We start from the raw sequence: 27,752 nt of genomic DNA, 5'->3' as shown, positions 1-27,752 counted from the left end.
GGGTCGAAAAACATCGATTTAGGCATCAAATATGGATCTGGCGAATGGATAAACTGAAGCTTTTCCACATAACGCCTTTTATGCAACGCATCCAATGGGTTTACAGCGTCAGATAACACCGGGGCTTCCATGAATTGCTCTATAACTTGCACGACTAATTGAAAACAATGAGAATAGGTCTAAAAAATACGGACAATATGGCAGCCGGATACAGCGACACGTTATTTTGAATGGAAACTGAACGCAGGATCAGGGCTTGAACTCTCTATCCCCGAACTGAGCGGACGTGCCAACCACTTCTTCACTGTGCCGCCCTTTTATTTTATTGTTTGGGAAAATGGATGTTTAATTCATCCTATAAGTGTAAAGTTGCCCAACTCGTTTCCAACAAGGCTTAAATTTGAATGATGTAAGGTTCACTCCTGTGCTAATCTGTATTTAAAATCTCAAATAAATAATTTGTTCACTACAAAAATACAAAATGCGATTCACCGCAATTTCAGCCTGTATGTTGTATGTCAGTACTTGAAAAAAAAAGGGCACAAATTGTTTCCCCAAAAAAAGGACTTTATTATGAGTACAAAACTAGAATACACAGTACATCCGTTCAAAAACATTCATCTAATAACATAACACTGTACTCCCTACAAATTACACCATCGTACACATATTTTGTTCCCAATGTTTCCTTGTTTGTATTCTCGCATTGAAATATAAAAACACTTTTGTTCCCAAAATGTTTAAAATTCTATTTTCCTCCCGTCTTCACTGCTGTACTTTCTAAAGCTTTGATATTTACAGTCCATATTTGGACACACCTTCTCATTTATACGTTTTCTTTAATTTCATCATTTACATTGTAAATTCTCATTGAAGGTAATAAGACTATGAATGAACATGTGTGGAATGATGTACTTATCAAAAAAGGTGAAATAATTAAATACATGTGTAATATTCTATTATCTTCAAAGTAGCCACCCTTTGCTCCGATTACTTTTTTTGAACACTCTTGCTATTCTCTTGATGAACTTCAAGAGTCACCTAAAATGGTTTCTACCTTTTCTGTAAAATGTATTGCTTCATCAACGAGGTTGGGACCTTCATTGCATTGAATGAGATGTGTCCAAACCTTTGGCCTGTGCAGTATATGTACGTACATTTTCAGCCTTATTTTAGACTTAGTCTGACCTGAAACATGACAAAATGAAATTTCACAAATATTTTCTGCATAACTAGGATGTAAAATGGGAAATTTTGAATATAGCCTCAAATTTTTGCAAATCTTTTAAGTAGCACTTTTTCATTTAGTTTGGACCCGAGCAACACAAATAAAATGATGACTAGCCAGGAACATTTATTTTCTTTCTGAAACATGGTGTTCATTTTTGGATCATTCCCCATAACACCTCCTTGATTAATTACACATTCACGGTAAACGCCAGAAAACCCTTACTATAATTAATAACACCTTGTATTTTTGGTTTCATGTACAATTTTTATTTGATTGGGCCATATTTTTTTCCTTTTCTGAAGGTGTAGAAGGCCCAGAGGGTTGCGCCATTTGTTTTCTCATATGTATATTCTTATTTAATTTGTTAGAGGTCAATGGGCATTAATATATCACTGAGGTATTGAAGATGTACATTACAGAAATAGTCATGACAAACTTAAAATTTCTCAAGGTTTTTACACATATTACCCCCCCTCCCCAAAAAGACCCGCATTTGTGAGACAGTTATAGTTTTAAAGCATTTTGAAATCTTGACCCATATAGTTATTTTTTAATGTTCTTGATCATTTTAAAATTTAATGTGACAGGTGAAGCTTGCAAGAGGTAGAATATTCCATATTTATGTCATCATTGAATAAAAGGTTTCACTATTCTCTATTTTGTCAAATTACAGATTTTTTGAAGAAATAAAATAGTAGTACTACTTATATATAAATATATATGTATATATATATATATATATATTCATATATAAATAAAACTGAAAGAATCGGGGGGGGATTAATCTTTTTGTGTGCCGATTGCCCAGGCTTACGGATCATGACTTATAACTTCATATGCGAGAGAAGGTCGACTGAATACAATCGTCCTGCGTGCCCAAAGCTGACGCAGCCAGCATGAATGACAGGGAAGACCGTAACTGGCCACCACTTCAAATACCAACACACACATGTGCTACAGCTCCATCCTTCCGAGTGAATTTTTGGCCACAAACTGAGCAGGAAAAGGGTTTTTCTCCAGAGTGGGTTCTTCTGTGTGATTTTAAGTGTTGACTTTGAGTAAACCCTTGACCACAAACTGAGCAAGAAAAGGGTTTTTCTCCAGTGTGGGTTCTTGCGTGTGCTTTTAAGTGTGCCATTTGCGTGAACCCTTGGCCACAAATTGAGCAGGGAAAAGGTTTTTCTCCAGTGTGAGTTCTAATGTGTGTTTTTAAGGTTTCATTGTGAGCGAAACTTTGACCACAAACTGAACAGGAAAAAGGTTTTTCGCCAGTGTGGGTTCTTGAGTGCCTTTTTAAGTATTGCTTTGTAGAAAACGCTTGACCACAAACTGAGCAGGAAAATGGTTTTTCTCCAGTGTGGATTCTTTTATGAATAATTAAGCTTTGCTTTTGAGTGAAACTTTGATTGCAAACCGAGCAGGAAAAAGGTTTTTCTCCAGTGTGGGTTCTCGTGTGCATTTGTAAGGTACTTTTGTGCCTAAAGCTCCTGCCACAAACTGAGCAGGAAAAGGGTTTTTTTCCAGTGTGGGTTCTTATGTGTGTTTTTAAGTGTTGCCTTTGAGTGAATCCTTGACAACAAACCGAGCAGGAAAATGGCTTTTCTCCAGTGTGAGTTCTTGCGTGTGTTTTTAAGTGTTGCCTTTGAGCAAAGCGTTGATCACAAATTAAGCAGGAAAACGGTTTTTCTCCAGTGTGTGTTCTTGTGTGTTTATCTAAGGTCATCTTGTGAGTGAATCTTTGCTCACAAACTGAGCAGCGAAAAGGTTTTTCACCAGTGTGTATTCTTGTGTGCATTTTTAAGTTGTTCTTGTGAGTGAACCTTTGACCACAAACTGAACAGGGATAAGGTTTTTCTCCACTGTGTGTCCTTCTGTGACTCCTTAAGCCTGCCCCACTATTGAAGCTTTGACCGCAAACTGAGCAGGAAAAAGGTTTTTCTCCAGTGTGGGTCCTTGTGTGTATTTGTAAGCTGTTCCTGTGACTGAATCTTCTATCACAAAACGAGCAAGAAAAAGGCTTTTCTCCAGTGTGGGTTCGTGTGTGTATTTTTAACTGCGTATTAAACGTAAACCCTTTACCACAAACTAAACAGGAATAGGGTTTCTCCTGAGTGTGGATTTTTTTGTGGCAATGCAAGTTTTGCCTTGCAGCAAACTCTTGACCACAAACTGAACAGGAAAAAGGTTTCTCACCAGTGTGGGTTCTTCTGTGTTCTGTTAAGGATTCCTTCCGGGCAAATCTTTGACTACAAACCGAACAGCAAAAAGGTTTTTCTCCAGTGTGGGTTCTTGTGTGCATTTTTAAGGTGCTCTTGTGACTGAATTTTCGATCACAAATTGAGCAAGAAAATGGTTTTTCTCCAGTGTGGGTTCTTCTGTGTATTGTTAAGTGTTGGCCTTGAGTAAACCTTTGCCCGCAAAATGAGCATGAAAAAGGTTTCTCCCCAGTGTGTGTTCTTGTGTGACTTTTTAAGTTTTGCCTTGTCGCAAATCCTTGACCACAAACTGAACAGGGAAAAGGTTTCTCACCAGTGTGGGTTCTCGTGTGTTCTGTTAAGTAATCCTTCCGCGCGAATCTTCGATCACAAATTGAGCATGAAAAAGGTTTCTCCCCAGTGTGGGTTCTTGTGTGACTTTTTAAGTTTTGCCGTGTAGCAAACCCTTGACCACAAACTGAACAGGAAAAAAGTTTCTCACCGGTGTGGGTTCTTGCGTGTTCCCTTAAACAGTCCTTCCGTGCGAATCTTCGGCCACAAACCGAGCAGGAAAAAGGTTTCTCTCCAGTGTGGGTTCTTGTGTGGCTTATTAAATGTGGTCTTTGAGTGAAGTCTTGACCACAAACTGAACAGGAAAAAGGTTTCTCGCCAGTGTGGGTTTTTGCGTGTTCTCTTAAGTAGTCTTTCCGTGCGAATCTTCGGTCGCAAACCGAGCAGGAAAAAGGTTTTTCTCCAGTGTGGGTTCTTGTGTGGGTTATTAATTGTTGTCTTCGAGTGAAGCCTTCACCACAAACTGAGCAGGAAAACGATTTCTTGCAAGCGAGGCTACTCATGTGTCTTTTCAAATTATACTTACTTCCAAAGGTTTTCCCACAATGAGAACATTTGCAGATTTCGTTGTCACTGTGAGCTTTCTTATGACCATCATCATGGTCATTGTACGGCGAGTTTGAGGTGGCGTCTTTGCTAACTGATGGTAGGGCAATGAAACTGTCGGCTTGAAATCCTTCAGTTGAGCTGCTGTTACTGCTGCTTGGAGGAAACACACTTCTGCTGGTCTCACTCAGACCATTTTCACTTTCCAAGGACTCACTAGTAGACCTGCTGACATGTTCCTCCTCATTAACGTATGGCAGCTCTTCCTCCTCCTTTTTGATCGGAAGATGCTCTTTTCTCTCTTGCTGTGTAGGGGGCTCTGGCTCCTCTTGTTTAATTTCCTCAGGACCACGATAATTTTGGAGGCCTGCAAGATACAAGAGAACACATTCTATTGAAAGTATCCAGTGAGCAGGTTGACAGCTTAGATTGGCCAAGACAGCGAGAGCGTTAATTTTAATGTGTACATGCTCCCGCGTGCATTATTGGCGGTCATTACCATGACAACGATGCTACACAAAGCGGTTGTGATTGTGCATTGGTACAAACAGTCCTTCAGGCACCGGCAGCGGTAACATATGCAACAGGAGTGTTGCTCACAACATCAAAAAAGCAAGTCGGAGAAAGGTGGACACGAAAAATTGGCGGTTTAATTACGAATGGACTGACAAAATACACATTTTTCCTGCGTTCCAGTTGCTTGGTGGCCACCTCCCACAAGTTTTGTGCCGCCCCAAGCCTAAGCAAACAAAAAGCTTCAGCTGTGTTGATTGACCAATTTTTTAACTCCAGTTTGCAGCATTGCACCACCATTGCTGCGCTATATCAACAGCAGTGCATCGGAAAAACCTGAAGCAACTACATAAGGCACTGATCGAATGGTTTTTACCCCATTTACCATTCAAACATACAGTAAATGTTTATTTTTAAATGAAAACACAAACTTTTAAATTAGAATTTTTTTTAAACTACAATGCATAATGTGTCATTTGAAAGCTGGCTTAGTGTAGAATATGAAATCTGTGAGAAATTCAGACATTTTTGCTCTGTCCTAATTACAGCCAACCAAAACAGTTGATTTGATCCAAAATGACAGTCATCTTGGCTGCAAAGTGCACATCTTAGCAAATGAAGCCCAGCTGTTCATTTTTTGCCAATCAGATTTTTCATAATATTTTGGAAAAGCTTTCTTACTGTCAACATCTGCATTTTCATTCAAATGTCTGTTTATTGATATTGAGCAGATAACATTGACATTAAGTAGAAAACTAATCATTCGACTTATTCCAAAAACTACCAACCCCCAAACAAAAACTGCAGCTACAACTACAGCTGAACACCCCGCCACACAAACAAAAAAAAATATTTTTAAAAAGGGAGTGGGGTTAGGGGGGATAACAACTCAAACTGTAGTGGTAGACTTTATAAAAAAAATAAAAATTAAAAAAAACGTAGAAAGGGGGGCCTGTCGCGATAAATTTTTTTTTAGTGTGCGATAATTTATTTCATAAATTATTGCGATACGCAAAATTATTGCGCCCCCCCCATTTAAAAAAACAAAAAAAAATTTTTACAATGACACTGAGAATACTTGCCTGGTACACCACACTCACCGCTGTTCCAGCTATTGAGTCTGGCCACCATTCAAGCGGATACAATTTCCAGGGCGGAGCAAGCCACAGCAAACAGACAGCGGAGTGTACCAATCAGCGACGGGCAGACGTGACGTTAGTAAACTGACGAGGGAAGGACGAGGGACTTGCGCACGGAAGTAAACATACGAAGAGAGTAGAGCAGGGCGGTAAACCGAAAATTTACCATTACCGAAATTCTTCACGATGACCGACATAATTTTGACCATGTCGGTAAATTCGGTAATTTAATAAAAGAAGAAAATATAGTCTTTTCATCCCGCTTTGACTGTGTTGTTCGGCTATGTTCATTCCCCTTTAAGAAAGCAGACAGTGTGCTTACATTTGGAGTCAAATGGTTTTCAGGAAGCCAATCAAACAGAAGCCCGGTAGGCTAACGCTAGCAGCTAACGTTAGCGGCTAAGCTACAAGTAAACGGGATGAAGTCGGGCTTAAAGAGCATATGACACGAGAAAAAAAGTCTTAAATGGCATTATTATGTGCATTAGAATCATATTTTGAGACGATTCGACTATATACAACAATTTAGAAAAGCACAGATGACGAGAAATTAGTTTTTTAATCTGCCGGTTAGCCACGCCTACCATTATAGGGCTTTAGCGTCCCCAACAGGTGGATGACGTCAGCGGTAGACTGGGCTCATCGGTTTTACTATTCAGCCCATTGAGGGGGAATTATTCAGAACGAGGAAAACGAGACGAAGAGAGCCGCAAAATGTCACTGTTTCTCTCTCTTTACTTCAATATTTTTACAGGATATTCTTTTTATCCAAGTATTTTCCCCAATAGCTATATCAATGGCTTGAGAAGGACCAGTCAGCCCGTCGAGGGGGAACTATTCACAACGAGGAAAACGCGACAAAGAGAGCGGCAAAATGTCATTGTTTCTGTCTCTTTACTTCAATATTTTTACAGGGTATTCTTTTTATCCAAGTATTTTCCCCAATTGCTAAATAAATGGCATGTTCATGACAAATAACAGTCTTGTGCTGAATGGAATATGAAATAATAAAAATGCATTTATTCAGGACGACATGGCAAAATTACTCCATAATGGTCAAAAATGTCGACTTCACCTTTACTGTCGCACCTCCCGAACGATATTTTATGACACCTAAATCGGACATATGTCATTTCCCTTCCCCGGCTTCGGAAAATGTAAACAAACCAGAAGCCGTGACAGCTAGCCGACATGCTAACCCGAACCGAGTGCTGTTTCAAAGTCTTCGAAGTGGAAAATCACACATAACTATCCTGGATTATTTGACATGACGACCCGGTTGTCGATTGTCTTAGTGGATCGGCAAACCGCCCAGCGGAGAGCAATTTACAGTTCGTTCCCCGGAGGAGGGTGGCTGGATTTGTTGTGTAGCTAACGTGCTGCTGCTAATAAGCATTAGGAGACCTTTTTACATGCCTATCAATGATCAAACGTAAGTAGTCCTTCATTTAAAGGAAGTTTGTAGTGTTTACTTTGTAATCGCTGTATTCGTATTTGACATAATACAAAACAAGATGTTTACTCACTTCCTCATAAGTCCAATGGTCCCACAGTAAATATCCACGGTGAATGGGAACCTTTTGAAACTCCAAAAAGGTGCATACGCCTCTCCTTCATACAGAATGATTTTTCTGCAGCCGTTTGGCTGGCGTGATGCAAAAAATAAACGTATTAATCCGCAAAATCAGCTGAATCCTTCGTCCTCATACACAACAGTACACTGTAGCGTGAAGAGGACGTCTTCTACCGTACACGTCACAGCGCCCTCCTCCTCAATGCAAGACCGAAGCCGGAAGTCACTCATTTTCATGGCGCGGGATTCAAAAAACTAAATAAAAATAGCGATCGCTTCCACACACATCCAAGCGGCCCATATCATTCAGGGGCATAAAATACCGCGTGTATTATGAAATACACATGCTTTTTCGTGTCACAGGCACTTTAAGTTAGCTTTGCCAAACTTTCACCCGACATTAAGTAAACTTTTGACGGGTTCCAGATAGGGATGGAAAAACCGAGGCTTTCTGAAACAATGAACCACTTTTAAGACAATTGCCCTAAATTGAATCACTGTTTGACACACTGCAAGAGCTCCATCTACTGGATAAACAGTGCACGTTTCTTTTTAAAAGTAAAGTTGACAAATTGCCTCAGCATTACATATCTTCAATAGAATTAAGTGGATGTCGTCTATTTCAACCAAGAGATCGTGTCGTCATTAAGTGTGATTTACACAATTAAAGTTGACCTCTTTAAGCCTGTGTCATTGCTTTTGTCTGTGAAGATGTGTTCAAAGCAGTATTTGTAATACACGACAGTGCTAGTCTTGTAAGTGGCCTGTCCTAGATGACGGGGAGTAACTATGTATTGTTTATTTTTTGTAAAAATTACAGTACAGTAAGCACAGTGCTTGGGAACAGGAATATTATTTATTGCATTCTGTAAGGATTTCCAAAATCATAAGATGTAAATAATTGAGCCGAATAAAAGAAAGGTTTGTGAAACATTTTATTTTTTAATTAAGTATAATTTCTGGGGGGCGGGTGGATGTGTCGTATTTGTATCTATTCTAAATATCTAAACGTATGCCACTATCTAGTGTATAACAATGCGGAATGAATTTAATGAAATTCAAGTGATGATATTTTTCAAGTCATACAAGCTGTTATAAATGTTCACACAAGAATTCTTATTGTTTACAAGATTTTTTTTAATACTTAATGTTTAGACTGCATGTGCAATTGTTAAATTGAAAGCTGGTAAATAAATTTAACAAGAAACTTAATTTGTATTCCATGCATTGATTCAAATGTTCAAATTATATAACAGTTTGCTTGGGCGAATTTATCGTCATTTATCGTTATCGAGGTAAATCTGCTCAATTTATCGTGATACGTACTTAAGGCCATATCGCCCAGCCCTAGAAGAGAGCGGAGTTTATTCAACATGGCTAGTGCGAGACAGACTGTTGTCAATGACTCGTGTTGATGTGTTTTTGGTCATTTAAAACTGATTTTACTGTGGATTGGAACATATTCTCGGCTCTCCCGTTGACCATCTGTGTTGTGGAGACGACTTTCGACGCGCAAGAGTGACGTTGCTCGTTAAGAACACGTCACGCAAATAAACAAATCTGATTTGTCGATTGATTTTGTACCTGCTCAAGAGGCCGTTAATGGGATGGTTCCCAGACTTTCTCTCAGTGTTTGAAAAATACATGGAGAATAGTCTGGCAGAGCCAGGCAAGAGAATACAGTATATATTATTAGATCAAGTACACCCATTTAAACGCAATAAACGTTTACGCTTAAATTAAAAAAGTCTTAAGAAATCAGACTTAAAAACAATAGACCATGCCTCTTTTAAGACAATATTCTTCGCACAGAAACAATGTCTTTTTCAAGAAAAAAAAAAAATGCACTTCATAACTTATGCATCGAGGCAAATGAACTTTTCTCCTCATAGCTTCTGCTATGGTGTTTCAAGTGTAATATTGTGATTGGATGTCTTCCGAGACACCATGAAGCGAACGCAATGGTGTTGTTTTGTTCATGTGACGCGGCAGTGAGAGAGGCAGTATCTCTACACAGCCTGCCGAGAGCCACAAGTTGAAGTGTTGTAAGCGCCGTGTGTTAATAAAAAAACAAAGCTGTCAGCATGTCGTGCGTTGGATATCATTGCCAGAGAAACACACATAATAAGACACCATACAGCTTCCTTATTAATGTCGTCCTTATAATGATGATCTGCTACATCATAAGTCACTGTGTGACTTTACACCTCCATTATGGAGCGTTCTTCGTCCATGTTCGCTGGTTAAACCGTGAATAAGCAACTGGGCTGTTGACTCCAGGCCCGGCCCATTTTGACAGATTCGTCTCCGGCAAAAATACAAAATAGCCTCAATCATCCGGCGGGCTCCGGCACACCGGAGATGGTCCACAGTCAATCCGGAGCACTGACGCGGCCGGTATACGTTGAACAATAGGATATAATAGGAACGGATTGGCTCCGACGCGATTTTTGCCATGCCCAGAACGAAAATGCATTTTTGCACTTTTAACAGCACGTCAGCCGCATGCGCACACGTGAGGCGATTAATCGCAGTGGAAAAATTACCGCCTTCATTTTTATTCACCGTGCGATAAATGGAATTATTGCGACAGGCTTACCTCACACTATGAATCATATCTTTTCAAGGTCCATACACCAAATAACAACATATCCGGTGTGTGTGAAATATTTCCATCTTGATAAAATAACTCTTCTTGCAATTAAAGAAACGTATTGGCACTTTTTAAGATCAGGTCTGCGGCAACCCCAAATATAGCAGTCAAGGAGTTTAGCTCAATAACGAACAGCAGGACTTCAGCCAGAGTATGAAAAACAGACTTCCAAAAGCTTATTAAAGAGGCACAGGACCAGAACATGTGAATTAAAGTAGCCGGAGCAATACAAATCTATTACAAGTAGGGTCTACATTTGGGTAAATACTAGGGGTGCAACGGTACAGGTCGACCACGGTACGGTCCGTACCTCAGTTTTTGGGCAACGGTTTCAAAACAATTTGTGCAGAAAGAGGACAATTCCCCCCAAGCAGAATTTGCTTTATTTTGCTTGTCGGCAAAAATTGCATTGTGCAACAACAGTTTTAGAGTATAAAAATTGGCATATAAAATTTTAAAAAATGTAAACTAAAAAAATTTCAAATGTGGATGTTCCTCAAACCCTTGAGCATACACTATACATTAAAACCAAAAGAAAAGTATAGTGCAATTTATCCTTGACCAATAACCGTCATATACTATCTGGCGAAAAAACATTCAGAAAACGTGAGGTAGCGCTTTGCCTATTTTTTATTATTAGAATGTTGCTACAATGTGTGCAGGAGGTCACAACATAACGCGGGTCGAGCAGTTTGAATAGCTGACAAAATTTTCAAAGGGCTGCAAATCTTTAGCAACGAATGCTCCTATACTGGTTATATTCTTTTGTCTATCTGAAGAGGCATTATCGAAAAACATTTGCATTGTTTTTTTTCCACTGGTGTTACCTCGAGTTTCTAAACTGAGAACAATAGAGCAAGTGATACATCCAAAAGATGATGCTGGAGAAGCTTTTTCATGTTGTTCGTGTTTCCATGAAGATATGGGACATTCCAGGAAACGTTCCAAGACAGTATCATTCCTGTTCACTGTATTCACTCCCTCGTCATTGTATTTAACATTGAATTATTAAATATTACACACCCAGGATTTGTATGACGCCGGTGCTTCTTGAAGCTTTGGACTGTCAACTCGGCCGCTCGCGCCAGCCATTTTGTTTTTCCGCATCTGTTCTGTGTAAAGGGGGAAGTGGGTGGAACCGCAACAGTGATCGGACATTAGCTTGTGGGGAAGGCTTTTCTGCAGCAGGCTACCTCTGCTTGAGGACCCTGGACACGCACGAAAACATCCTTCTCGAATCCAAAATTGTCCCTGACAACCAACGTTGTCGAGTTCTTCCTTGGCGCCAACACCACACTGTGAACGTCGACGAATGCTATACTTGAAATGCCTGTGACCTGGCTAGCAGTTTCACTATTATCCGACTCCATCATGTTCACTTGTAGCGTACCGGTGGATAGCAATGTGCTTCTCTTTATTTGATTTCCAGAGGGCCACGTGACTTCACAAGTAAGCATGAAAGTTTTACTCTCTTAAAAGGGAATGAGCATAGCCGAACAACACAGATTCAAAGCTGGCTGAAATACCTTCATTTTTTTCGTTAATTAAAAAAAAGAATTTTCCAACATGGTCAAAATGACATCAGTCATTGTGAACCATCTCTGTAACTGTAAATTTTCGGTAAACCGCCCTGTTCTAGTTTTAAGTGTCACCTTTTAACCGTGAAGATTGGGTGTTTGAGAAGACTGCCATTGATTTATAAAATTCTTGTTTCCGTTGACAGTAATTATCATTTAACTTTTTCCTGAATGTCAATAGTTTCAATTGCAAGATTTATTCTGCACTTTAGAAATTTACAATATTACAAAAATTTTATATTGATAATCAAAGTAAGCGAGGTTAAATCAAATGCATACATGATAGAACAAATGGGAATTGAGAAGTATATTTTTTGGTTGTGATGCAAATGTGCAATGTTTATCAAAGTCCCACTATCACGTCGGGAGGTACTTTACTGACTTTGATAGATTGGGTTGTGGCTCAGTGACATACATAGTCCTTTTGTTTGTAAAATGAACCAAAAAAGCGCAAAACAAAATTTTAATCCCATTTCGCTGTTGGCCAGGAAGGCTTTAAATCATTTCAGTTTCATTGCTGTGGCGGCCAGCGTTTTAGTTGTTTTGGCATGAAATTCATTTTTAATTGTAAAAATGCTTAATATATTGTGCACGGAGCAATGGAGTGTGTTTGTTTGAGCATGTAAACAAGTGTCTTTTATACAGGTAACAAGTTCAAACAGGTGCAGTTACTTCTGGTAATGAGTGGAGAACAGGAGGGGTTCTTAAAAAAAGAACTAAGAGCCGAAATATTTACTAGTTGGTAATGTATCAAATACTTATTTCATGCAGTTAAAAACAAATTTATTATTTAAAAATTGTACAATGTGATTTTCTGGATTTTTGTATTAGATTCCGTCCCTTACAGACCTCTACATGGCTTGCAGGTGGGAAAACCAGCAAAATCGGCAGTGTATCAAATACTTGTTCTCCCCCCTGTAAGTATTTGGTCAATACCAAAAGTTCATCTCAATACTTTGTTATGTACCCTTTGTTGGCAATAACGAAGGCCAAACGTTTTCTGTAACTCTTCACAAGCTTTTCACACACTGTTGCTGGTATTTTGGCCCATTCCTCCATGCAGATCTCCTCTAAAGCAGTGATGTTTTGGGGCTGTCGTCGGGCAACACGGACTTTCAACTCCCTCCACAGATATTCTATGGGGTTGAGATCTGGAGACTGGCTAGGCCACTCCAGGACCTTGAAATGCTTCTCACGAAGCCACTCCTTTGTTGCCCTGGCTGTGTGTTTAGGATCATTGTCATGCTGAAAGACCCAGCCATGTCTCATCTTCAATGCCCTTGCTGATGGAAGGAGATTTTCACTCAATATCTCTCGATACATGTCCCCATTCATGCTTTCCTTTACACAGATCAGTCGCCCTGGTCCCTTTGCAGAAAAACAGCCCCAAAGCATTATGTTTCCACCCACATGCTACACAGTGGGTATGGTGTTCTCCGGACACAATTCATTATTCTTTGTCCTCCAAACACGAGAACCTGTGTTTCTACCAAAAAGATTTATTTTGGTGTCATCTGACCATAACACATTCTGCCAGTCCTCTTCTGGATCATCCAAATGCTCTCTAGCGAACCGCAGACGGGCCTGGACGTGTACTTTCTTCAGCAGGGGGACACTTCTGGCAGTGCAGGATTTGAGCCCCTGGTGCGCATTGTGTTACTGATAGTAGCCATTGTTAATGTGGTCCCATCTCTCTGTAGGTAATTCCTTGTGTGGTTCTGGGATTTTTGCTCACCGTTCTTGTTATCATTTTGACGCCACGGGGTCGGATCTTTCATGGAGCCCCAGATTGAGGGAGATTATCAGTGGTCTTGTATGTCTTCTATTTTCTACTAATTGCTCCCACAGCTGATTTCTTTACACCAAGCATTTTACCTGTTGCATATTAAAGGGGAACTGAAGAGCTTTTCAGATTTCGCTCTTAAGTGTTTTACTCAGTTGAATTGTATTAAATGCGTCACTCGCTCTCTCAAAAAGTCACATAAAAAAAAAATAATAATAATTGACCGCGTAGTTTTTGAGTTATGGCCATAGCAACACCATAGCAACGAGGGACGCGCCGTCCTGCCGACCCGTACCTCGTGACGGAACTTCCAGGAAGCCTCGCCACCACTCTGAACACGGAAATATAGCACCACGCTATCCTCGCCATATATTGCAAACATTTTCTGGGTTTTACTCGCGGGATTCGTCATGCCATCTCTATGTGTAGCGATATGAATTACTCACAGGAAGACTCGAGACTCTAGGAGTGGTCCAAAAAAAAACTTCTGCAAAGGTTTGGACCGTTTTTGTTAGCATGCATACAGGTCCCCAATCGGCTCATTGTTTTCATCATTTCAGCCACGACAGCTTTGAAAACCTACAACAATGCAACCTTGGTTTTTTTTTTATAAACGAGGGGGACTCCTACTGCCAGTTTGTTGAAGTGCGACATTTTTTTTGCTGTTGGCCTGTCATAAGTAGATAGGTTGGCTGACATGTCGTCTACTCATGTGATTTTATTACTATATCAATAGGTGTTATGTAAATTCAAATGTCCCCAGCACCAAATAGGTCCTTGGCTCGTTTTTTATATTTCAACATCAAGGTCTGCCTATTTGAAGAGGGAACAATAGCATCAAATAGATGCTGCTATGACTGGGGCATTATTATTTGATCACCAAGAAATTATTATTAAATTAAAATTGGGATTCATCCAATATTTTCATGCTGCTGTGATTTTTTTTTTTCCTCCAGGAAGCCAAACATAAAAAATTAAGTGGCGGAAACCCTCAACACGATGAAAAAAGCGTTGCAAGTCAGTTGCCACCCAGTTTCCCAAAATCAAGAGAGAGTGGGTCGAGTCATATGATGACCGAAGTGATGCGGTGTCCAGCGATGACGACTGAAGAGATCCTATGAGGCCTGCCAGATGCTGAATTTCTTCCGTCTGCGACATCAGATGACGATGATTTAGGAGAAATAAATGTAGCAAATTTTGATATGAAATCATAAACTAGTCATATATACAGTACACATTTTTTAAAAGAAAAATCAAGTTACCTTCATATTTTAATGATAATGCATTATCTTTGTATAGAGAACACTTCATGCTACAGAAAAGAGTAAATACATATTTCCCACTGCCATTATCATTTTTCAATGTTGCGCTAGTCCGTTGCTATCCTAACTTTGTGTTGCTTACTAAAATTATGCTCTTTGATGTGTGTCGTTGTGTGCTTGGTATAACATGTTGTGTCACAATCTGACAACGAAAGCTAATGCTGATTCAACATAAACCTGGTATCATTTATTATTGCGGCCTATTGAATATTTTTTCAGAATGTAATATAATTACAATATATTATATACCAATAGAATACATTAAACAGTCAACAAAATGTGTCAATGTTGTTAACAATTTATGGTTTTATTTTTTTTAGGAAATTCATGCCCCTGTCAGTGCTTCAGCCTCCGCAAGTTTGGCTCTCACGTCTGGGATCTCCTGATGACACAGGCATACTCTTGGAAGGGTAATTACTTGACGGTTTACAGCAACACCTGGAAAATAAAATGGTTTTGTCATTTATTTTGAAATATCAATAACATATCATTCATTTAGCCACATTTGGGCTAGCTTTATCATATTTAGATCGGTAGGAGCTGTCCCATTACCTAAAATCCAGTTTTAGCTATGTGTAGAGCATTCATTTAGCCACATTTGGGCTAGCTTTATCATATTTAGATCGGTAGGAGCTGTCCCATTACCTAATATCCAGTTTTAGCTATGTGTAGAGCATTCATTTAGCCACATTTGGGCTAGCTTTATCATATTTAGATCGGTAGGAGCTGTCCCATTACCTAATATCCAGTTTTAGCTATGTGTAGAGCATTCATTTAGCCACATTTGGGCTAGCTTTATCATATTTAGATCGGTAGGAGCTGTCCCATTACCTAATATCCAGTTTTAGCTATGTGTAGAGCATGGAAAATTATACAACCATGTAATCGCATTCTAATAAAAAAATCACGATGCTGGATTTACCACTCACTCTCCCGTTCGTGAAGTGTCGAGCTGTCAATTGGCGTCATGACGCCATCTGCTGTGTCAAGTAAATCGCCGTCATCTGACGCCTCAGGTTCAAACATGTAGGGATTAATTGTAGTTCATCTTTCCTGGGAGCCTTTGCCATCGGTAGCGTCACGAAAGAGCGATCCTGAATGGTTACCTTTGGTGGAAATATCACTGACATCGTTGTTGCTGCTATGTTAGCTGTGGGTAGTCTTCTGTTGCCTACGTCACACTTCCGGGTTTGCGAAGGGACCATTAACGGAGTGCAAAAAAACTAAAAAAAACGCAAATTATCCTTACAATTACGTGTTGATAATGTCATGGTTGTTTTGACGAACTTGTCCCAAGTTTATATTCATAAAATTACACCAAAATCCGGAAAGGTCTTCAGTTCCCCTTTAAGTCTTCCCAGCCTGGTGCAGGTCTACAATTTTGTCTGTTATGTCCTTCGACAGCTGTTTGGTCTTGGCCATAGTGTAGTTTGGAGTGTGACTGACTGAGTTTGTGGAGAGGAGTCTTTTATACCGATAATGAGTTAAAACAGGTGCCATTAATACAGGTAACGAGTAAAGATGCACCAATACGGATACTTGTATCGGCAGGGGGCGCCGATCCGGCCCAAAATGGTGGTATCGGTATCGGCGAGTACCAACAAAGACTGCACCGATACCATTTACCGGTCCATTATTAAAACATTTGACCGCAGCCTTTTTTTTTCTCCTGGCGCTCACTACACTTTGTCTCTGTGTTGTGTGATGACACGTGAACACCAAGCAGCTATTGCTATTGGCCTGCTCCAGACCAATGAGAACGGGCCAATAGCCACTCCTGACCAATGACAAGGCCGCTATGTCGGCGCCGCCAACATGGCGGCGGTCGGGGAATATTTCAAAATAGAAATCCTGTCAATTAAAATCAATGGCTGCATGCAAGATTTGCGGCCTGAAAGTTTTGAGATGTGGAGTTAAATCGGCCAGTTTCAATACCTCGAACCTGATAAAACATTTGAAGACGAAACATGAACGAACACAACGAGTTTGAGCCTGCAAGAGCAGGACTGCTCTCCAGAGGAAGGGCGCAGGACCGGAGCAACAATCTCTGGTCAGTTTACAACATCTATTTTACTTTTATTGTCTTTTACTGAAAGAAATGCCACAGTATTTGGGACCCGTTTCCAAAGTAGGGTTGCCACCTTTTAGAAATAGAAATAAGGGACCCCCCCCCCCCCCCCCCCCGAAAAAAGGAGGCTAATAGAGAGACGGGATTCTGTGGTCAATTATTATTACTTATAATTGTTAGCGTCCGCAAATGCGTAAACAAGGTTGGACCTCGAAGCGGACAACAAGCGGGGGATACGTACAAGGGTTTAATTGCAAACAAAAAATTACACGCGATCGCGGAATGAGTCCGTGACAGCAGGTCGACGGAGCTCAATACTACAAACTCGAAGGTTAAACTAAGACGATAGGCAGCGAGCCAAAAAGCCAAAAATTATATAAACGGCGTGGTATCGGTATCGGCCAATACTGCACAGCCAGGTATCGGTATCGGGGCCAAAAAATGGTATCGGTGAAACACTAGTAACGAGCGGAATCTCCTTAGACCTCAGAAGAAGTCAGACCTCTTTGAAAGCCAGAAATCTTGCTTGTTTGTAGGCGACCAAATAATTTTCCACTCTAATTTGGAAATACTTTAAAAATCAAACAATGTGATTTTCTGTCCCTCCCCCCATTCTTTCTTTCAAGGTTGAGGTTTACCCATGTTGACAATCAGAGGCCTCTCTACTCTTTTCAAGTAGGAGAACTTGCATAAATGGTGGTTGACTAAATACTTATTTGCCCCACTGTAAGTTGCTCCAGAGTATAAGTCGCACCCCCAGCCTATCTATGAAAAAAACTGCGACTTATAGTCAGAAAAATACGGTAATCGGTTAAAAAAAATGCCTGGGATGACCTTTAATGTATAAGAACTCCTCCTCCTCCTCCTTGACATATTGGGACTCTTCCTCCTCCTCTTTGGTACATGCAGACTCCTCGCGCTCAGAATAATGAGCTTGGCTGACATCTGTAAAACAGACCACAAACACACGGGCCAATCTTATTCATTTGCAAACTTGTTTATTGTTTGAGAAAATTCCGCCTCGTCAATTTTGTGTTCCTTCATGTTCGGGGTGGGCGATGTGAATAAATAAAAAAATAGAAAAAAAAAGTTCAAATAACACCACATGCGTTAGGACTTTTTTTTTTTTTTTTTTACACTGAGAAAAATTTAACCAATGGTAACTCAAAAAACAAAGTGGCACTTCAAATAATTTACTAGAATTAATTAATACAAATTTGATGAAAAAGTATTGAATAAATCAACTGAATTTACACAAAAATAAGCACATGTTAGTAAAAGCAACAGCTGAAATTTGCTGGATTTAGTAATAGCACAGAAAATATTGAGTTACATCAGGGTACGACTGAGGCCTGTACCGTTATATTGACGAGATTTTGACGGTATGATAACCTTGAGCAAAAATACCACGGTTTCACGGTACTAAAATTATAGCTCCAAAATGTGTTCTTTTGAGAGGTATGGGTTACAAAAAAGGATTTTTCTTACTTAGCTTATTATTTTTACCATCGCTAGATACACAAAACTCGCTCAAGTGAAGTTTCGCCACTTTCAGCCCCTGTGTCAACTCTCGTCTACAGCACAGAATAGCGTCACTGACAGACACAGCAACAACCCGAGGGGGCGGGGTGAGCGCTGCCGCTCCAAGCCACTTCTGGCTGCATTTTTGGGATATAAAAAATAGTGAAGGCTGTACTACAGTGTGATGGAAAATTTTAGTGGTTTTAAAACAGTGACGTTTTCATACCATGGTAAACCTTGAAACCGGTTACTGCCACATGCCTAGTACCACTGTCAGGCATGAAAATGGGTCAGGGGTTAAAAAGGTGAGTAGGGTGTGGAGGAAATATGTTCCGGCGTTCTGCCAAAATGTCCTCCGTCGGCAAAACGTCCTACATGAGGCGAATTTGAAAATTTTAATTTTTCACATAAGGCTTATAATTCGAGGTAGCGGGGGTTTAATTAGTTGAAGGAGTTGATTTCAACCACCATTGACTCGCGCTAGCTTAGCCACTCCGGAGCCCTGAAACTAACAAATGACATGTAAACTGCACAGAATTTGTTCAAATCAACTCCAATGACTAATTAAACCCCGGCTAACTCAAAGATTAAGCCTAATGTAAAAAATTCTGAACTTCCCCTTTAAAATAAAGACCATTGAATATGGCCATTAAAATGTTGTCTATAAAAGTTTTAGAGCAATAAAACAAACAACAAAAATGAATGAAATGAACAATAATCGTTCAAAGTATTTCATAATTGGTCCAAATTATTTTTCAAACAGATCATGTGACTATAGCGCCTTAGAGACAGCCGTTTGCTTTGCTTAGCCAAAACTACAGCTGAGGAGGTGTACGGGGAAAAACCCCTGTGACCTTTTTGTGACCCGCACTGGTTCCACCATTATTTAATGCACGTATATATAACAAAGTATATATATAACAAAGTACGACTGTGTACTAAAGCACCATGGGTTCCTTCCTTTCTCAACAATAAAGCGCCTAACCATGATTGGACACGACAATAAAGAGCCTAATTATGATTGGACAGGCAGTGTGTCTCCTGAGATCAGGGGTTGGCCCCTCTGTTCTCACGTGACCTAGGCATATAAGAGCGGACTTTTCTGGGCACACTTGAGGGTCGGTTGTAGGACTTCACGCGTAGTCGCTCGCCCGGAGTTTCCTTTGCTCAAACCAGGAACGTTGTGTGGCCCTCCGTTCATTGTCGACACGGTAAGAGCTTGATTTCAATATCATAAAGGAACTCATTGCGCTTTGGTGTTAAGATATCTGTGTTAGCTTCGACAACTAATCCATATCTAGCGCCATTGTAATGTGTAACTGATATGCTGAACCGTTAACTGCTTTGTGTAGCTAACTGAACTGATAACTGATATGCTGAACCGTTAACTGCTTTGTGTAGCTAACTGAACTGATAACTGATATGCTGAACCGTTAACTGCTTTGTGTAGCTAACTGAACTGATAACTGATATGCTGAACCGTTAACTGCTTTGTGTAGCTAACTGAACTGATAACCGTTAACTGCTTTGTGTAGTTGACTGAACTGATATGTGTAACCGTTAACTGTCGAGTTTTGTCTTTGCTTGCTTTTGTGGGACTGTAATCGATTAAGCTTTAATTTCTCCTGTTATCCTATCAATTAAGCTTCATTTATTCATTTCATTTACAATTTCTATTCAATAAACATTGCTAATAAGCAAAAGTGTGCCTGTTATTCTACTCACTGCGAACCTGTTACGAAGTTTCTTTCATCTTCCATGAAAGTGTGATCTCGATCACTTCGTATAAAAAACTGATTATACGAAATTTGCTTGTTTGACGCTGCAATTGATTATGAGCAGTGTCAGGGTTGCCATTTTGGCGACATTTTAGCTATCTCGAAATTGTTGCTGCTAATTTCGTAAAACAGGAGGCAAGATGGATATTTAGAATTTCTTTAAACCTAAGCTTTCAAAACCTTCAACAACAACTGAGCTTGAACCGAGGATTGAGCACGAGCAGTATCAAAAAGTCCTGTCTGTCTTGTTACCTGTTGTGCTGTAATTCCAAGTGGTGCTTGAATTGGATGCTTTTAGCGGTCGACAGACTTTTTGAGCCAGCGCAAAGTTCGCAGCGCACAGAGATATTTTTGTCATCTTTACTGGACAAAAAAGTGAAGTAATGGCTGTGTTTCCAGTGTGCAAATGCAGCCGTTTGTAGTATATCTCCTACCTATTTCTTTGTATCCTGGCGAGGTAGCAAGGCTATGTTGTTTTGGCCGCAAACTCCTAGCGCTCACGGCTCACGCATCACGGTAATACACGTGGCCCGTTTTTTCCCCATCCCCGATTAGAAAATGTGACATGTGATGTCACTCCCATGACTACAGTATTCTTCTTTCTACATACATAATGGGGCAATAACAAAATAGTAACGCACAGGCATCAAGGAAAGTTACTTTAATTAGATTACCGATTTAGAAAAATGAACGCGTTACATTGCTCTTTACTGAAAATAATCAGATTACAGTTACGCATTACTCACATAACGCGTTACTGACAACACTGCTTTTATATTACTGTTAAATACACAAGCTTGACGCTAACTTAACAGGAGCTATTTTTTCACCGGAGATTTGGCTAGCTGTCATACCGCAAAATATGAAAACGATTGAAACCATTACTCACCAAATTCAATATGCTGGCAAATGCATTCATCTAAAAAAATTGGGAGTGAGACCTCTCCTCGTCCAGCGAACGTGAATTTGTGCTTAGGACAAGATCATCTGTCGCAATTAGCGATTTTTGATGCTCTCTTTCCCCCCCCCCTGCATTCAAACTTGTTTCTCTCTCAGCGGCTGTGATTAACCTCAATGAAGTTGCTCTCCTAGCTAAGCCTTGCCTATCATTCGTCTTTGTAAGTTTTTAGTAACTGTGTATTGAATTTGAAAGGAAAATGTGTGTTTTGTTTTTGGCGAACTTTTTCATGAAGCTAAACTGTTGAAGCTACTCACACGTTGAAAATACGATTGTACAACGTTTTAAATCTATTCATTCGGTATATTTCAGTTACCACGATTTGAGAGCTCAATAAATTGAAGAAAAGTACGCCTTGTGTTTGGAGTGTCTGTTTTTGATTTTTGCTGGAATAGCGTCACTGACACGACGCATCAAACAGGGGAAGGGGCAAACGCTGCCGCGCCAAGCCACTTCTGGCTGCATTTTTGACACATGAAAAATAACGATTACGTACTACTGTATGACAGAAAATGTTTGTAACCGCGACGTTTTCATAGCATGGTAAACCGTGGAGGTAACCGGCACATGCCTAAACCTGACCCCACCCCCCTTAAAAAGTTTCTCCTCAGATCTACACGATTCACGTAGGTCATCCTTTTTTACTTCAAAACGGCGAATTTCGCCGAAAGGTGAGAGATTTTCATGCCTGCACTGTATTTTGTTTGAATGTTAGTCCAAATTGCCTTTTCGATTTGTAAAATCTGTTATTAATAAAAAATAAAAAGCCACAGCACAGATGGAAGAGGAAAAGCCAGAAGTAGACTAGATTTCACGGAAGTAGAAATGAGGACTACAACTGCTGCTAAACCACAAGTTATCATGTCACATCTCCACATGTGCAGAGAAATTTGTTCACATATTCACACTCTGGTATACTAGTATATTGCTTTGTGACAATCTCTATAGTGGCAGCAGCATTGCAGGAGTAGTAATCCTCATGTCTACTTCTGTGGAATTTATGGGTCTCAGGAAATTAGAATACACAATATTCTAATTTCCTGACTGTCTCAAAAAATTAGAATATTGTGTATTCTAATTTCCTGAGACAGTCCAGTATATATATATATATATATATATATATATATATATAAAAGATGTTAAGCAATAAAACAAACAAATGAATGAAATGAACAAAAATAAATTTTTATAATGAGTCAAAATTATTTTTCAAACAGATCAGCAGCTTAGCTGGTCTTTTGCTTTGCTAATAATAAATACAAAATTAGGGGAGGGCAGTTTTATTTTTTTCAAATGATTTTTTTTTTTTTTGATTGAAAATATTTTTGTTTTGATTGAAACACCATTTTAGGGATTGACTGATTTAGACACATATGTCCTACCCATAATATGGCCCAAAGACAAAAAGGATTGCTTCAATCAGAGAAAACATTTTCAATGAAAATTTTAATTTTTCAATCTCAAATATTTTTTTGCATTCAAAAATGTTTTATATGATTGAAATTTCTTTTTTTGATTGATTTTTCTTTTTGAAAATATATATTTTTTGAAGCAACTCATTTTTTGATTGAATAATAAAGACAAAAATGTCCTAGCCAAATGTGGCCCAAACACAAATCAACATTACTTCAATTAAAAAAGGTTCTTCAATCAAAAAAAAAAAAAAGAAGCTTTTACATGTATTTTTTTTAGTTAATTTATTTTTGCATTCAAACACATTTTTTTATTGAAGCAACTTTTTTTAATTGAATAATAAAGACACAAATCTACCTCCATATGGCTCCGTCCAGGGGATACAATTTTTGACTTGAGTAACTACATTGGCACGACACCGGCGGGCGTACCATATTCAATGGATGATGATCTTGGCGAAGAGTATTGCCAAAGTAGCCTGATTTAGAATTCCCCTCAAGAATGATGGAAAACAAAAAAACACACATTGTCAACGTACTATTATAAATATTCTTGTAAGTTAATTTTATTGCTGATACTGCGTTTCGGGGTCATCAACATGTTGTGCCCACCCCCGCCCCAAACGTCAAACTCCGCCTATGTGCGGAAGGTCTGGCTTTTACAAGGTAACGCCGAAAATAGAAGGCGAAGTTGCAAACTTTTCATTCATGCCTAAAAAAGGGAAGGATTCGATTGCAGGGATTGCGCCGCAACAATATGAATGGAACAGTCATATGTTGCACATGTCGGGCATGCGCAATCGCTGCTCGTTAACACTCAAAACTTTAATTTACCTTTTCTATAATATTTTTAATTTCATTTTCTTGTTTTAGTGCCTTTTGAAGCAAAAGAAAAAAAACGCATGGGCACCATTTCCGTGAGGGTTTTTTTTTTTTAACTGACAAGCAATGTTATACAATCATTTGAACTTGTAAAGAACAGCAAACGTACATTAACTCATTCACTCCCAGCCATTTTCACCGGAGCAAGGCCCTTCGCTCCCGGCCATTTTACTGGATTTTGACTGATTTTGCACGGCCCACAAAAAATTCTGTTCTATTGCTATATAAACATGGAACCCACCAAAAGAAAGATTAGACTCTCTTCTTTCAGCAGAAAAAAAAGTAAGTTCATACCTTATTTCATTCTTTAGAAATCAGCATTAGAAAATAGCTTAGTTTGAGCATTTTTCCAATTTCTTTTGAAAAAAACGGAGAAAATGAGCTTTTTGTAAACGCAAAAATTTCAAACATAATTTTGACTTTAACACGGCTATTTTTTGCTTCAGTGACATCCCAAACATCTGAATAATGTTTTCCTTTTACAAAATAACATGAACAACCAGCCAAATAGAGCTTTTCATAGCAAAGTAACAATTTATTCACACTTACCTAACTGAGAGATGACGTTTGGCGGCTGCGACAGCGGTTAAACTTTTCCCTCATTGCCGACTCTCTCGTAAAGATGGATTTTTTTAAAAGTCTTTTTTGTGGTGACCACTGTCTCGTTCACCAGGGGAACTTATGTTCCTGGGGGGGAACTGGTTTGGCCGTGCGCGTTTCCGTGCAGGACCCTCGAGCGTGCGGTGGACGTGAGCAGCAAGCTGCGGAGGGGCTCTGCTAGCTTCCCTAATAAAGTTGTACTGTTTGAACTGAGTTGTGGGCTCTTAACAAATGTGCTACTGCCCTCCAGTGGCCAGTTTTATTGCTTTAAAATGGGTTTTGAGGCTTGTTTTTTGTTTTGGCGATAGATCGAAAGCTCTAGATGCTTCTTGTACAAAAAAACGCAAAAGACGTATAAATACGTAATCGGGACACTGAAGCGTTTGGAAATAGAACGTATTTATACGGTTCCGGGAGCAAATGAGTTAAGAGAAAAAAATTTTCAGGAAAATCGTGAAAAAAAAAACTGCAAAATAACGCGTGGGGGGAGAGGGAAAAAAAACGCCATTGCTGCGAATGGGCAGGTATGTTGTCTTCCAGGAGGAGGTTGTTGTAAGTGCATTATTAGCTATGGCCTTGTAAAACTGCAATGCCCCTAGGGCCTTGTATGAATACTACATTGTTTTCACGCAGAATTGCAACATGGTTTGAATGGAGACGGTAAATGCAAACCCGAAATTTGTTGTCCTCTTGGAGCGTCACCATGTAAACGGCCCCTTAATTTACTTTCGGGTCCTCCTTTTGCGTTCGTGCTTTTGCTTTTGCAGTTGTGTGTTGCGATCCATTTGCATTCTTGTTGCGGGCAATTGGGGTTCATGCTGTGGCTATTTGCAATAATGCTTTGGTCAATTTGCATTCAGGTTTTTTTTTTTTTTTTTTTTTTTTTTTTACTTCGCAAAGGGTTTGCAATTGGGGTTGGTATTGTGGCAATTTGCATTGATGATTTTTTTTTTTTCTTGCAAAAAGTTTGGACTTTTCACCTGACACTTCTCGGCCACCGGAGATGCAGCTCACCACCACCACAGCTTCAAAATTCCAAGGGGTAAAAACCCTGCATTGGGGTGGACAACAACTTCTGCTTGTATTTTGCAAAAAGTTGATGACGTCGTTCTTTTGCCTCACCAAGTTGCTGGTCGAATTCCCTGCTGGCGTACATCGTGCACACAGTAGCGCCTCCAGGGGGTGGCCAGGGGTGGCCACGGACACCCCTATAAATTGGTTGGCCACCCCACTGGCCACCCCGCTTGCCAGTATATCGTTAGATTGTTGTAGCATCAGTTATGCATTTCATCCCAAATTAATGCATTTATTTTGTTTTGTTAAATGTAGGGCTGTCAAATTTATCGCGTTAAAGGGCGGTAATTAATTTTTTTAATTATTCACGCATTGCCGCAAACAGCCTACAATGGCTCCGTTTTACTTATATACACAAATCAGAGGCAGCGTCAAGTGAGTGGAGTAGAGACAAGCATTTATTGGGGCCGTGCTTTTAATTGGCAAAAGCTTTGTCATCTCTCCCACAGCAACATAAATATTGTGGGAAGCGACGTGGGGAAGAATGACAGATGATCTTTTTCTGAACACCCTGTGGTGTACCTAACGCAGAGAAGATATATAGCATTTGCAGCCACCACACACAGTCATGGTTGCACCGCTTCCCATCATGCATTTGGGGAGAACAGTTAAGTCGCTACAGTATCATTTACTGAAAGCTCAACAAATACACTAGATAGCAATATTTAGTCACAATATACAAACTCACATTTATCCTTTAAGAATTACAAGTCTTTCTATCCGTGGATCCCTTTCACAGAAAGAATGTTAATAATGTTAATGCCATCTTGTGGATTTATTGTAATAATAAACAAATACAGTACTTATGTACAGTATGTTGAATGTATATATCTGTCTTGTCTTATCTTTCCATTCCAACAATAATTTACAGAAAAAATATGGCATATTTTAGAGATGGTTTGAATTGCGATTAATTACGATTAATTCATTTTTTAAGCTGTGATTAACTCAATTAAAATTTTTAATCGTTTGACAGCCCTAGTTAAATGTACACCTTATGCCTGATATATACATAACACAATAAAACAGAATTGTTGTGGAACTCAAAATGTTGACTGGACAGTTACGGACTATGCACATGAAATCATTAGTAACATCAAATATTACACAATACACCAAAGTATTGTATATCAGTAGCCGTGTCCTTAAGTCTTTCTGATAGTTTTCCCCTGACCGTTTTACTGCAATAAGATAACGAAAGCCTGAAATTATGGCTTTTAGTTTTGGCCACCCCAAGATTTTAAGTGGCCCCATCTGGCCACCCCTACGAAAGATTTCTGGAGGCGCCACTGCGTGCACACGACCCTGGCTGATGCATGGATCACAGCAACCACGAGTTTCTTTGTTCACAAGCTAAGCCAAGTTAGCCGCGAAGCTTCAATGTGGATAAAGACGATTTCAGGATAGGCGTTTCGTTTCTGCGGCGAGACCATAGCACGTTAATTCCGCACAACGCAGGGGAAAATGTGATGAGAGTTTGGTTAAGTAGAGGAAAGGAAAAAAAAAAAGCCCGCGCGTTGTAGACTTGCGTGGCGGTGCGCGTTCGATATCCAGCGTTTTGTTTGGCCAATGTGGATTTTGAGGATTCAATAAAGTTCTTAAACAATCGAAAATGTATTTGTAGAGCACAATTAAACACAAGGCAAATCAAAATGCTTTACATCGCATTAAAATAAGCAAGTTTCATCAACAATAACAGTCGGCAAATAAAGAAGTCACAAACAAACACTTTAAGACATATATCGCCTTGTAACTGTAAACATTCGAATTGTAACGTACGGATTTACAAGACAAGTGAAACGTAAACTCACCTGACATTTTACGGGCTTGATAGTCGATTTCAAGCGCGTGGTTTCTTTTCTTTGTTAGCGGTTAAGATAGGCTAGGCTAAGGTTAGCCAAACACGTCACCATATTTCAAAGTGCACGATGCATCCAAACGACTCGAAGCGGAAGCAAGATTGAAAGGATTTTTGGTGTGTCCTCGGATGGATTCTGCCAACTTTCCTCAAGTGGCCTTGGAGAAGTGAAAAGGAGACGACATTCAAGTCCCTTCAGAGTTCAGACCAGCTATAACAATTTACCGCAGCTCTACGCCACTCTCGCTCTCGGGACACGCAGACCGGAAATAGCAACAATAGGGCAAGTCTTCTTCTTCTTGTTTTTTGTCAGTTTACCCCTCGAATCACTGCTGGGGCTTTACCGCCATCTACTGGGTTGACATTTTTCCGAGGGATCCCTCTCGACGCTTTTGTCGTCAGATCGAATATGACGTCATCAACACTCGCCGTCGCGTCCGATTGCTTGAACTGTGCTTTCCTTCATCAGTTTGAAGACGATCCCCTTTTCATATCTGTTTGGTTGGCCCCATGACGCAACACCCTGAAAGAGGGCAGCTATTGTAGGACACGCCAAAAATCCGTCCAATCATTCCTCTTCGAGTCGTATGGGTACACGTTGAACCTGACCTGCTTCAGTTAGCCTAGCCTTGTTTCGCCGCTAAACTAAGAGAACAAACAACGCGCTTGGGATCAAGACATCATAGAGGAGAAAATATATAAAGCCCCAAAATGTCAG

The 27,752-nt window shown here is 39.7% G+C and overlaps 2 protein-coding genes across 10 annotated transcripts in view; one reads left to right on the top strand and one right to left on the bottom strand.

Annotated features, from left to right (window-relative positions):
• Positions 1-81: 81 nt before the first annotated feature.
• LOC130907504 (oocyte zinc finger protein XlCOF6-like) lies at positions 82-27,379 on the bottom strand. Of its 4 annotated transcripts, none has more exons than XM_057822673.1 (3): positions 24,052-24,075; positions 17,786-17,896; positions 82-4,690 (listed from the first exon to the last, which is right to left on the bottom strand). In XM_057822673.1, the coding sequence occupies exon 3, from the start codon at positions 4,278-4,280 to the stop codon at positions 2,163-2,165; it is 2,118 nt and encodes a 705-aa protein (XP_057678656.1). In that variant the 5' UTR covers positions 4,281-4,690; positions 17,786-17,896; positions 24,052-24,075; the 3' UTR covers positions 82-2,162. The 4 variants fall into 4 exon arrangements, with proteins under 4 accessions (XP_057678656.1, XP_057678654.1, XP_057678653.1 ...); XM_057822671.1 differs by lacking the exon at positions 24,052-24,075 and adding an exon at positions 23,053-23,078; XM_057822670.1 differs by lacking the exon at positions 24,052-24,075 and adding an exon at positions 22,979-23,014.
• The window catches only part of LOC130907505 (gastrula zinc finger protein XlCGF57.1-like), a 31,253-nt gene continuing 30,471 nt past the window's right edge, over positions 26,971-27,752 (top strand). For 2 of the 6 annotated variants that reach the window (XR_009061489.1, XR_009061488.1), the window contains exon 1: positions 27,149-27,752. Coding sequence is in view for 1 of the 6 variants with exons in the window: in XM_057822674.1 (XP_057678657.1) it covers positions 27,746-27,752 (7 nt within the window). In the remaining 5 variants the exon portion in view is untranslated. The other 4 variants (XM_057822674.1, XR_009061490.1, XR_009061492.1 and 1 more) reach the window with 4 other exon arrangements.

Source organism: Corythoichthys intestinalis, chromosome 19 (genome assembly GCF_030265065.1).
Source record: "Corythoichthys intestinalis isolate RoL2023-P3 chromosome 19, ASM3026506v1, whole genome shotgun sequence".
Classification (NCBI taxonomy): domain Eukaryota; kingdom Metazoa; phylum Chordata; class Actinopteri; order Syngnathiformes; family Syngnathidae; genus Corythoichthys; species Corythoichthys intestinalis.
Note: the sequence above shows the minus strand (reverse complement) of the source record. Positions and strands in the feature narration are given on the sequence as shown.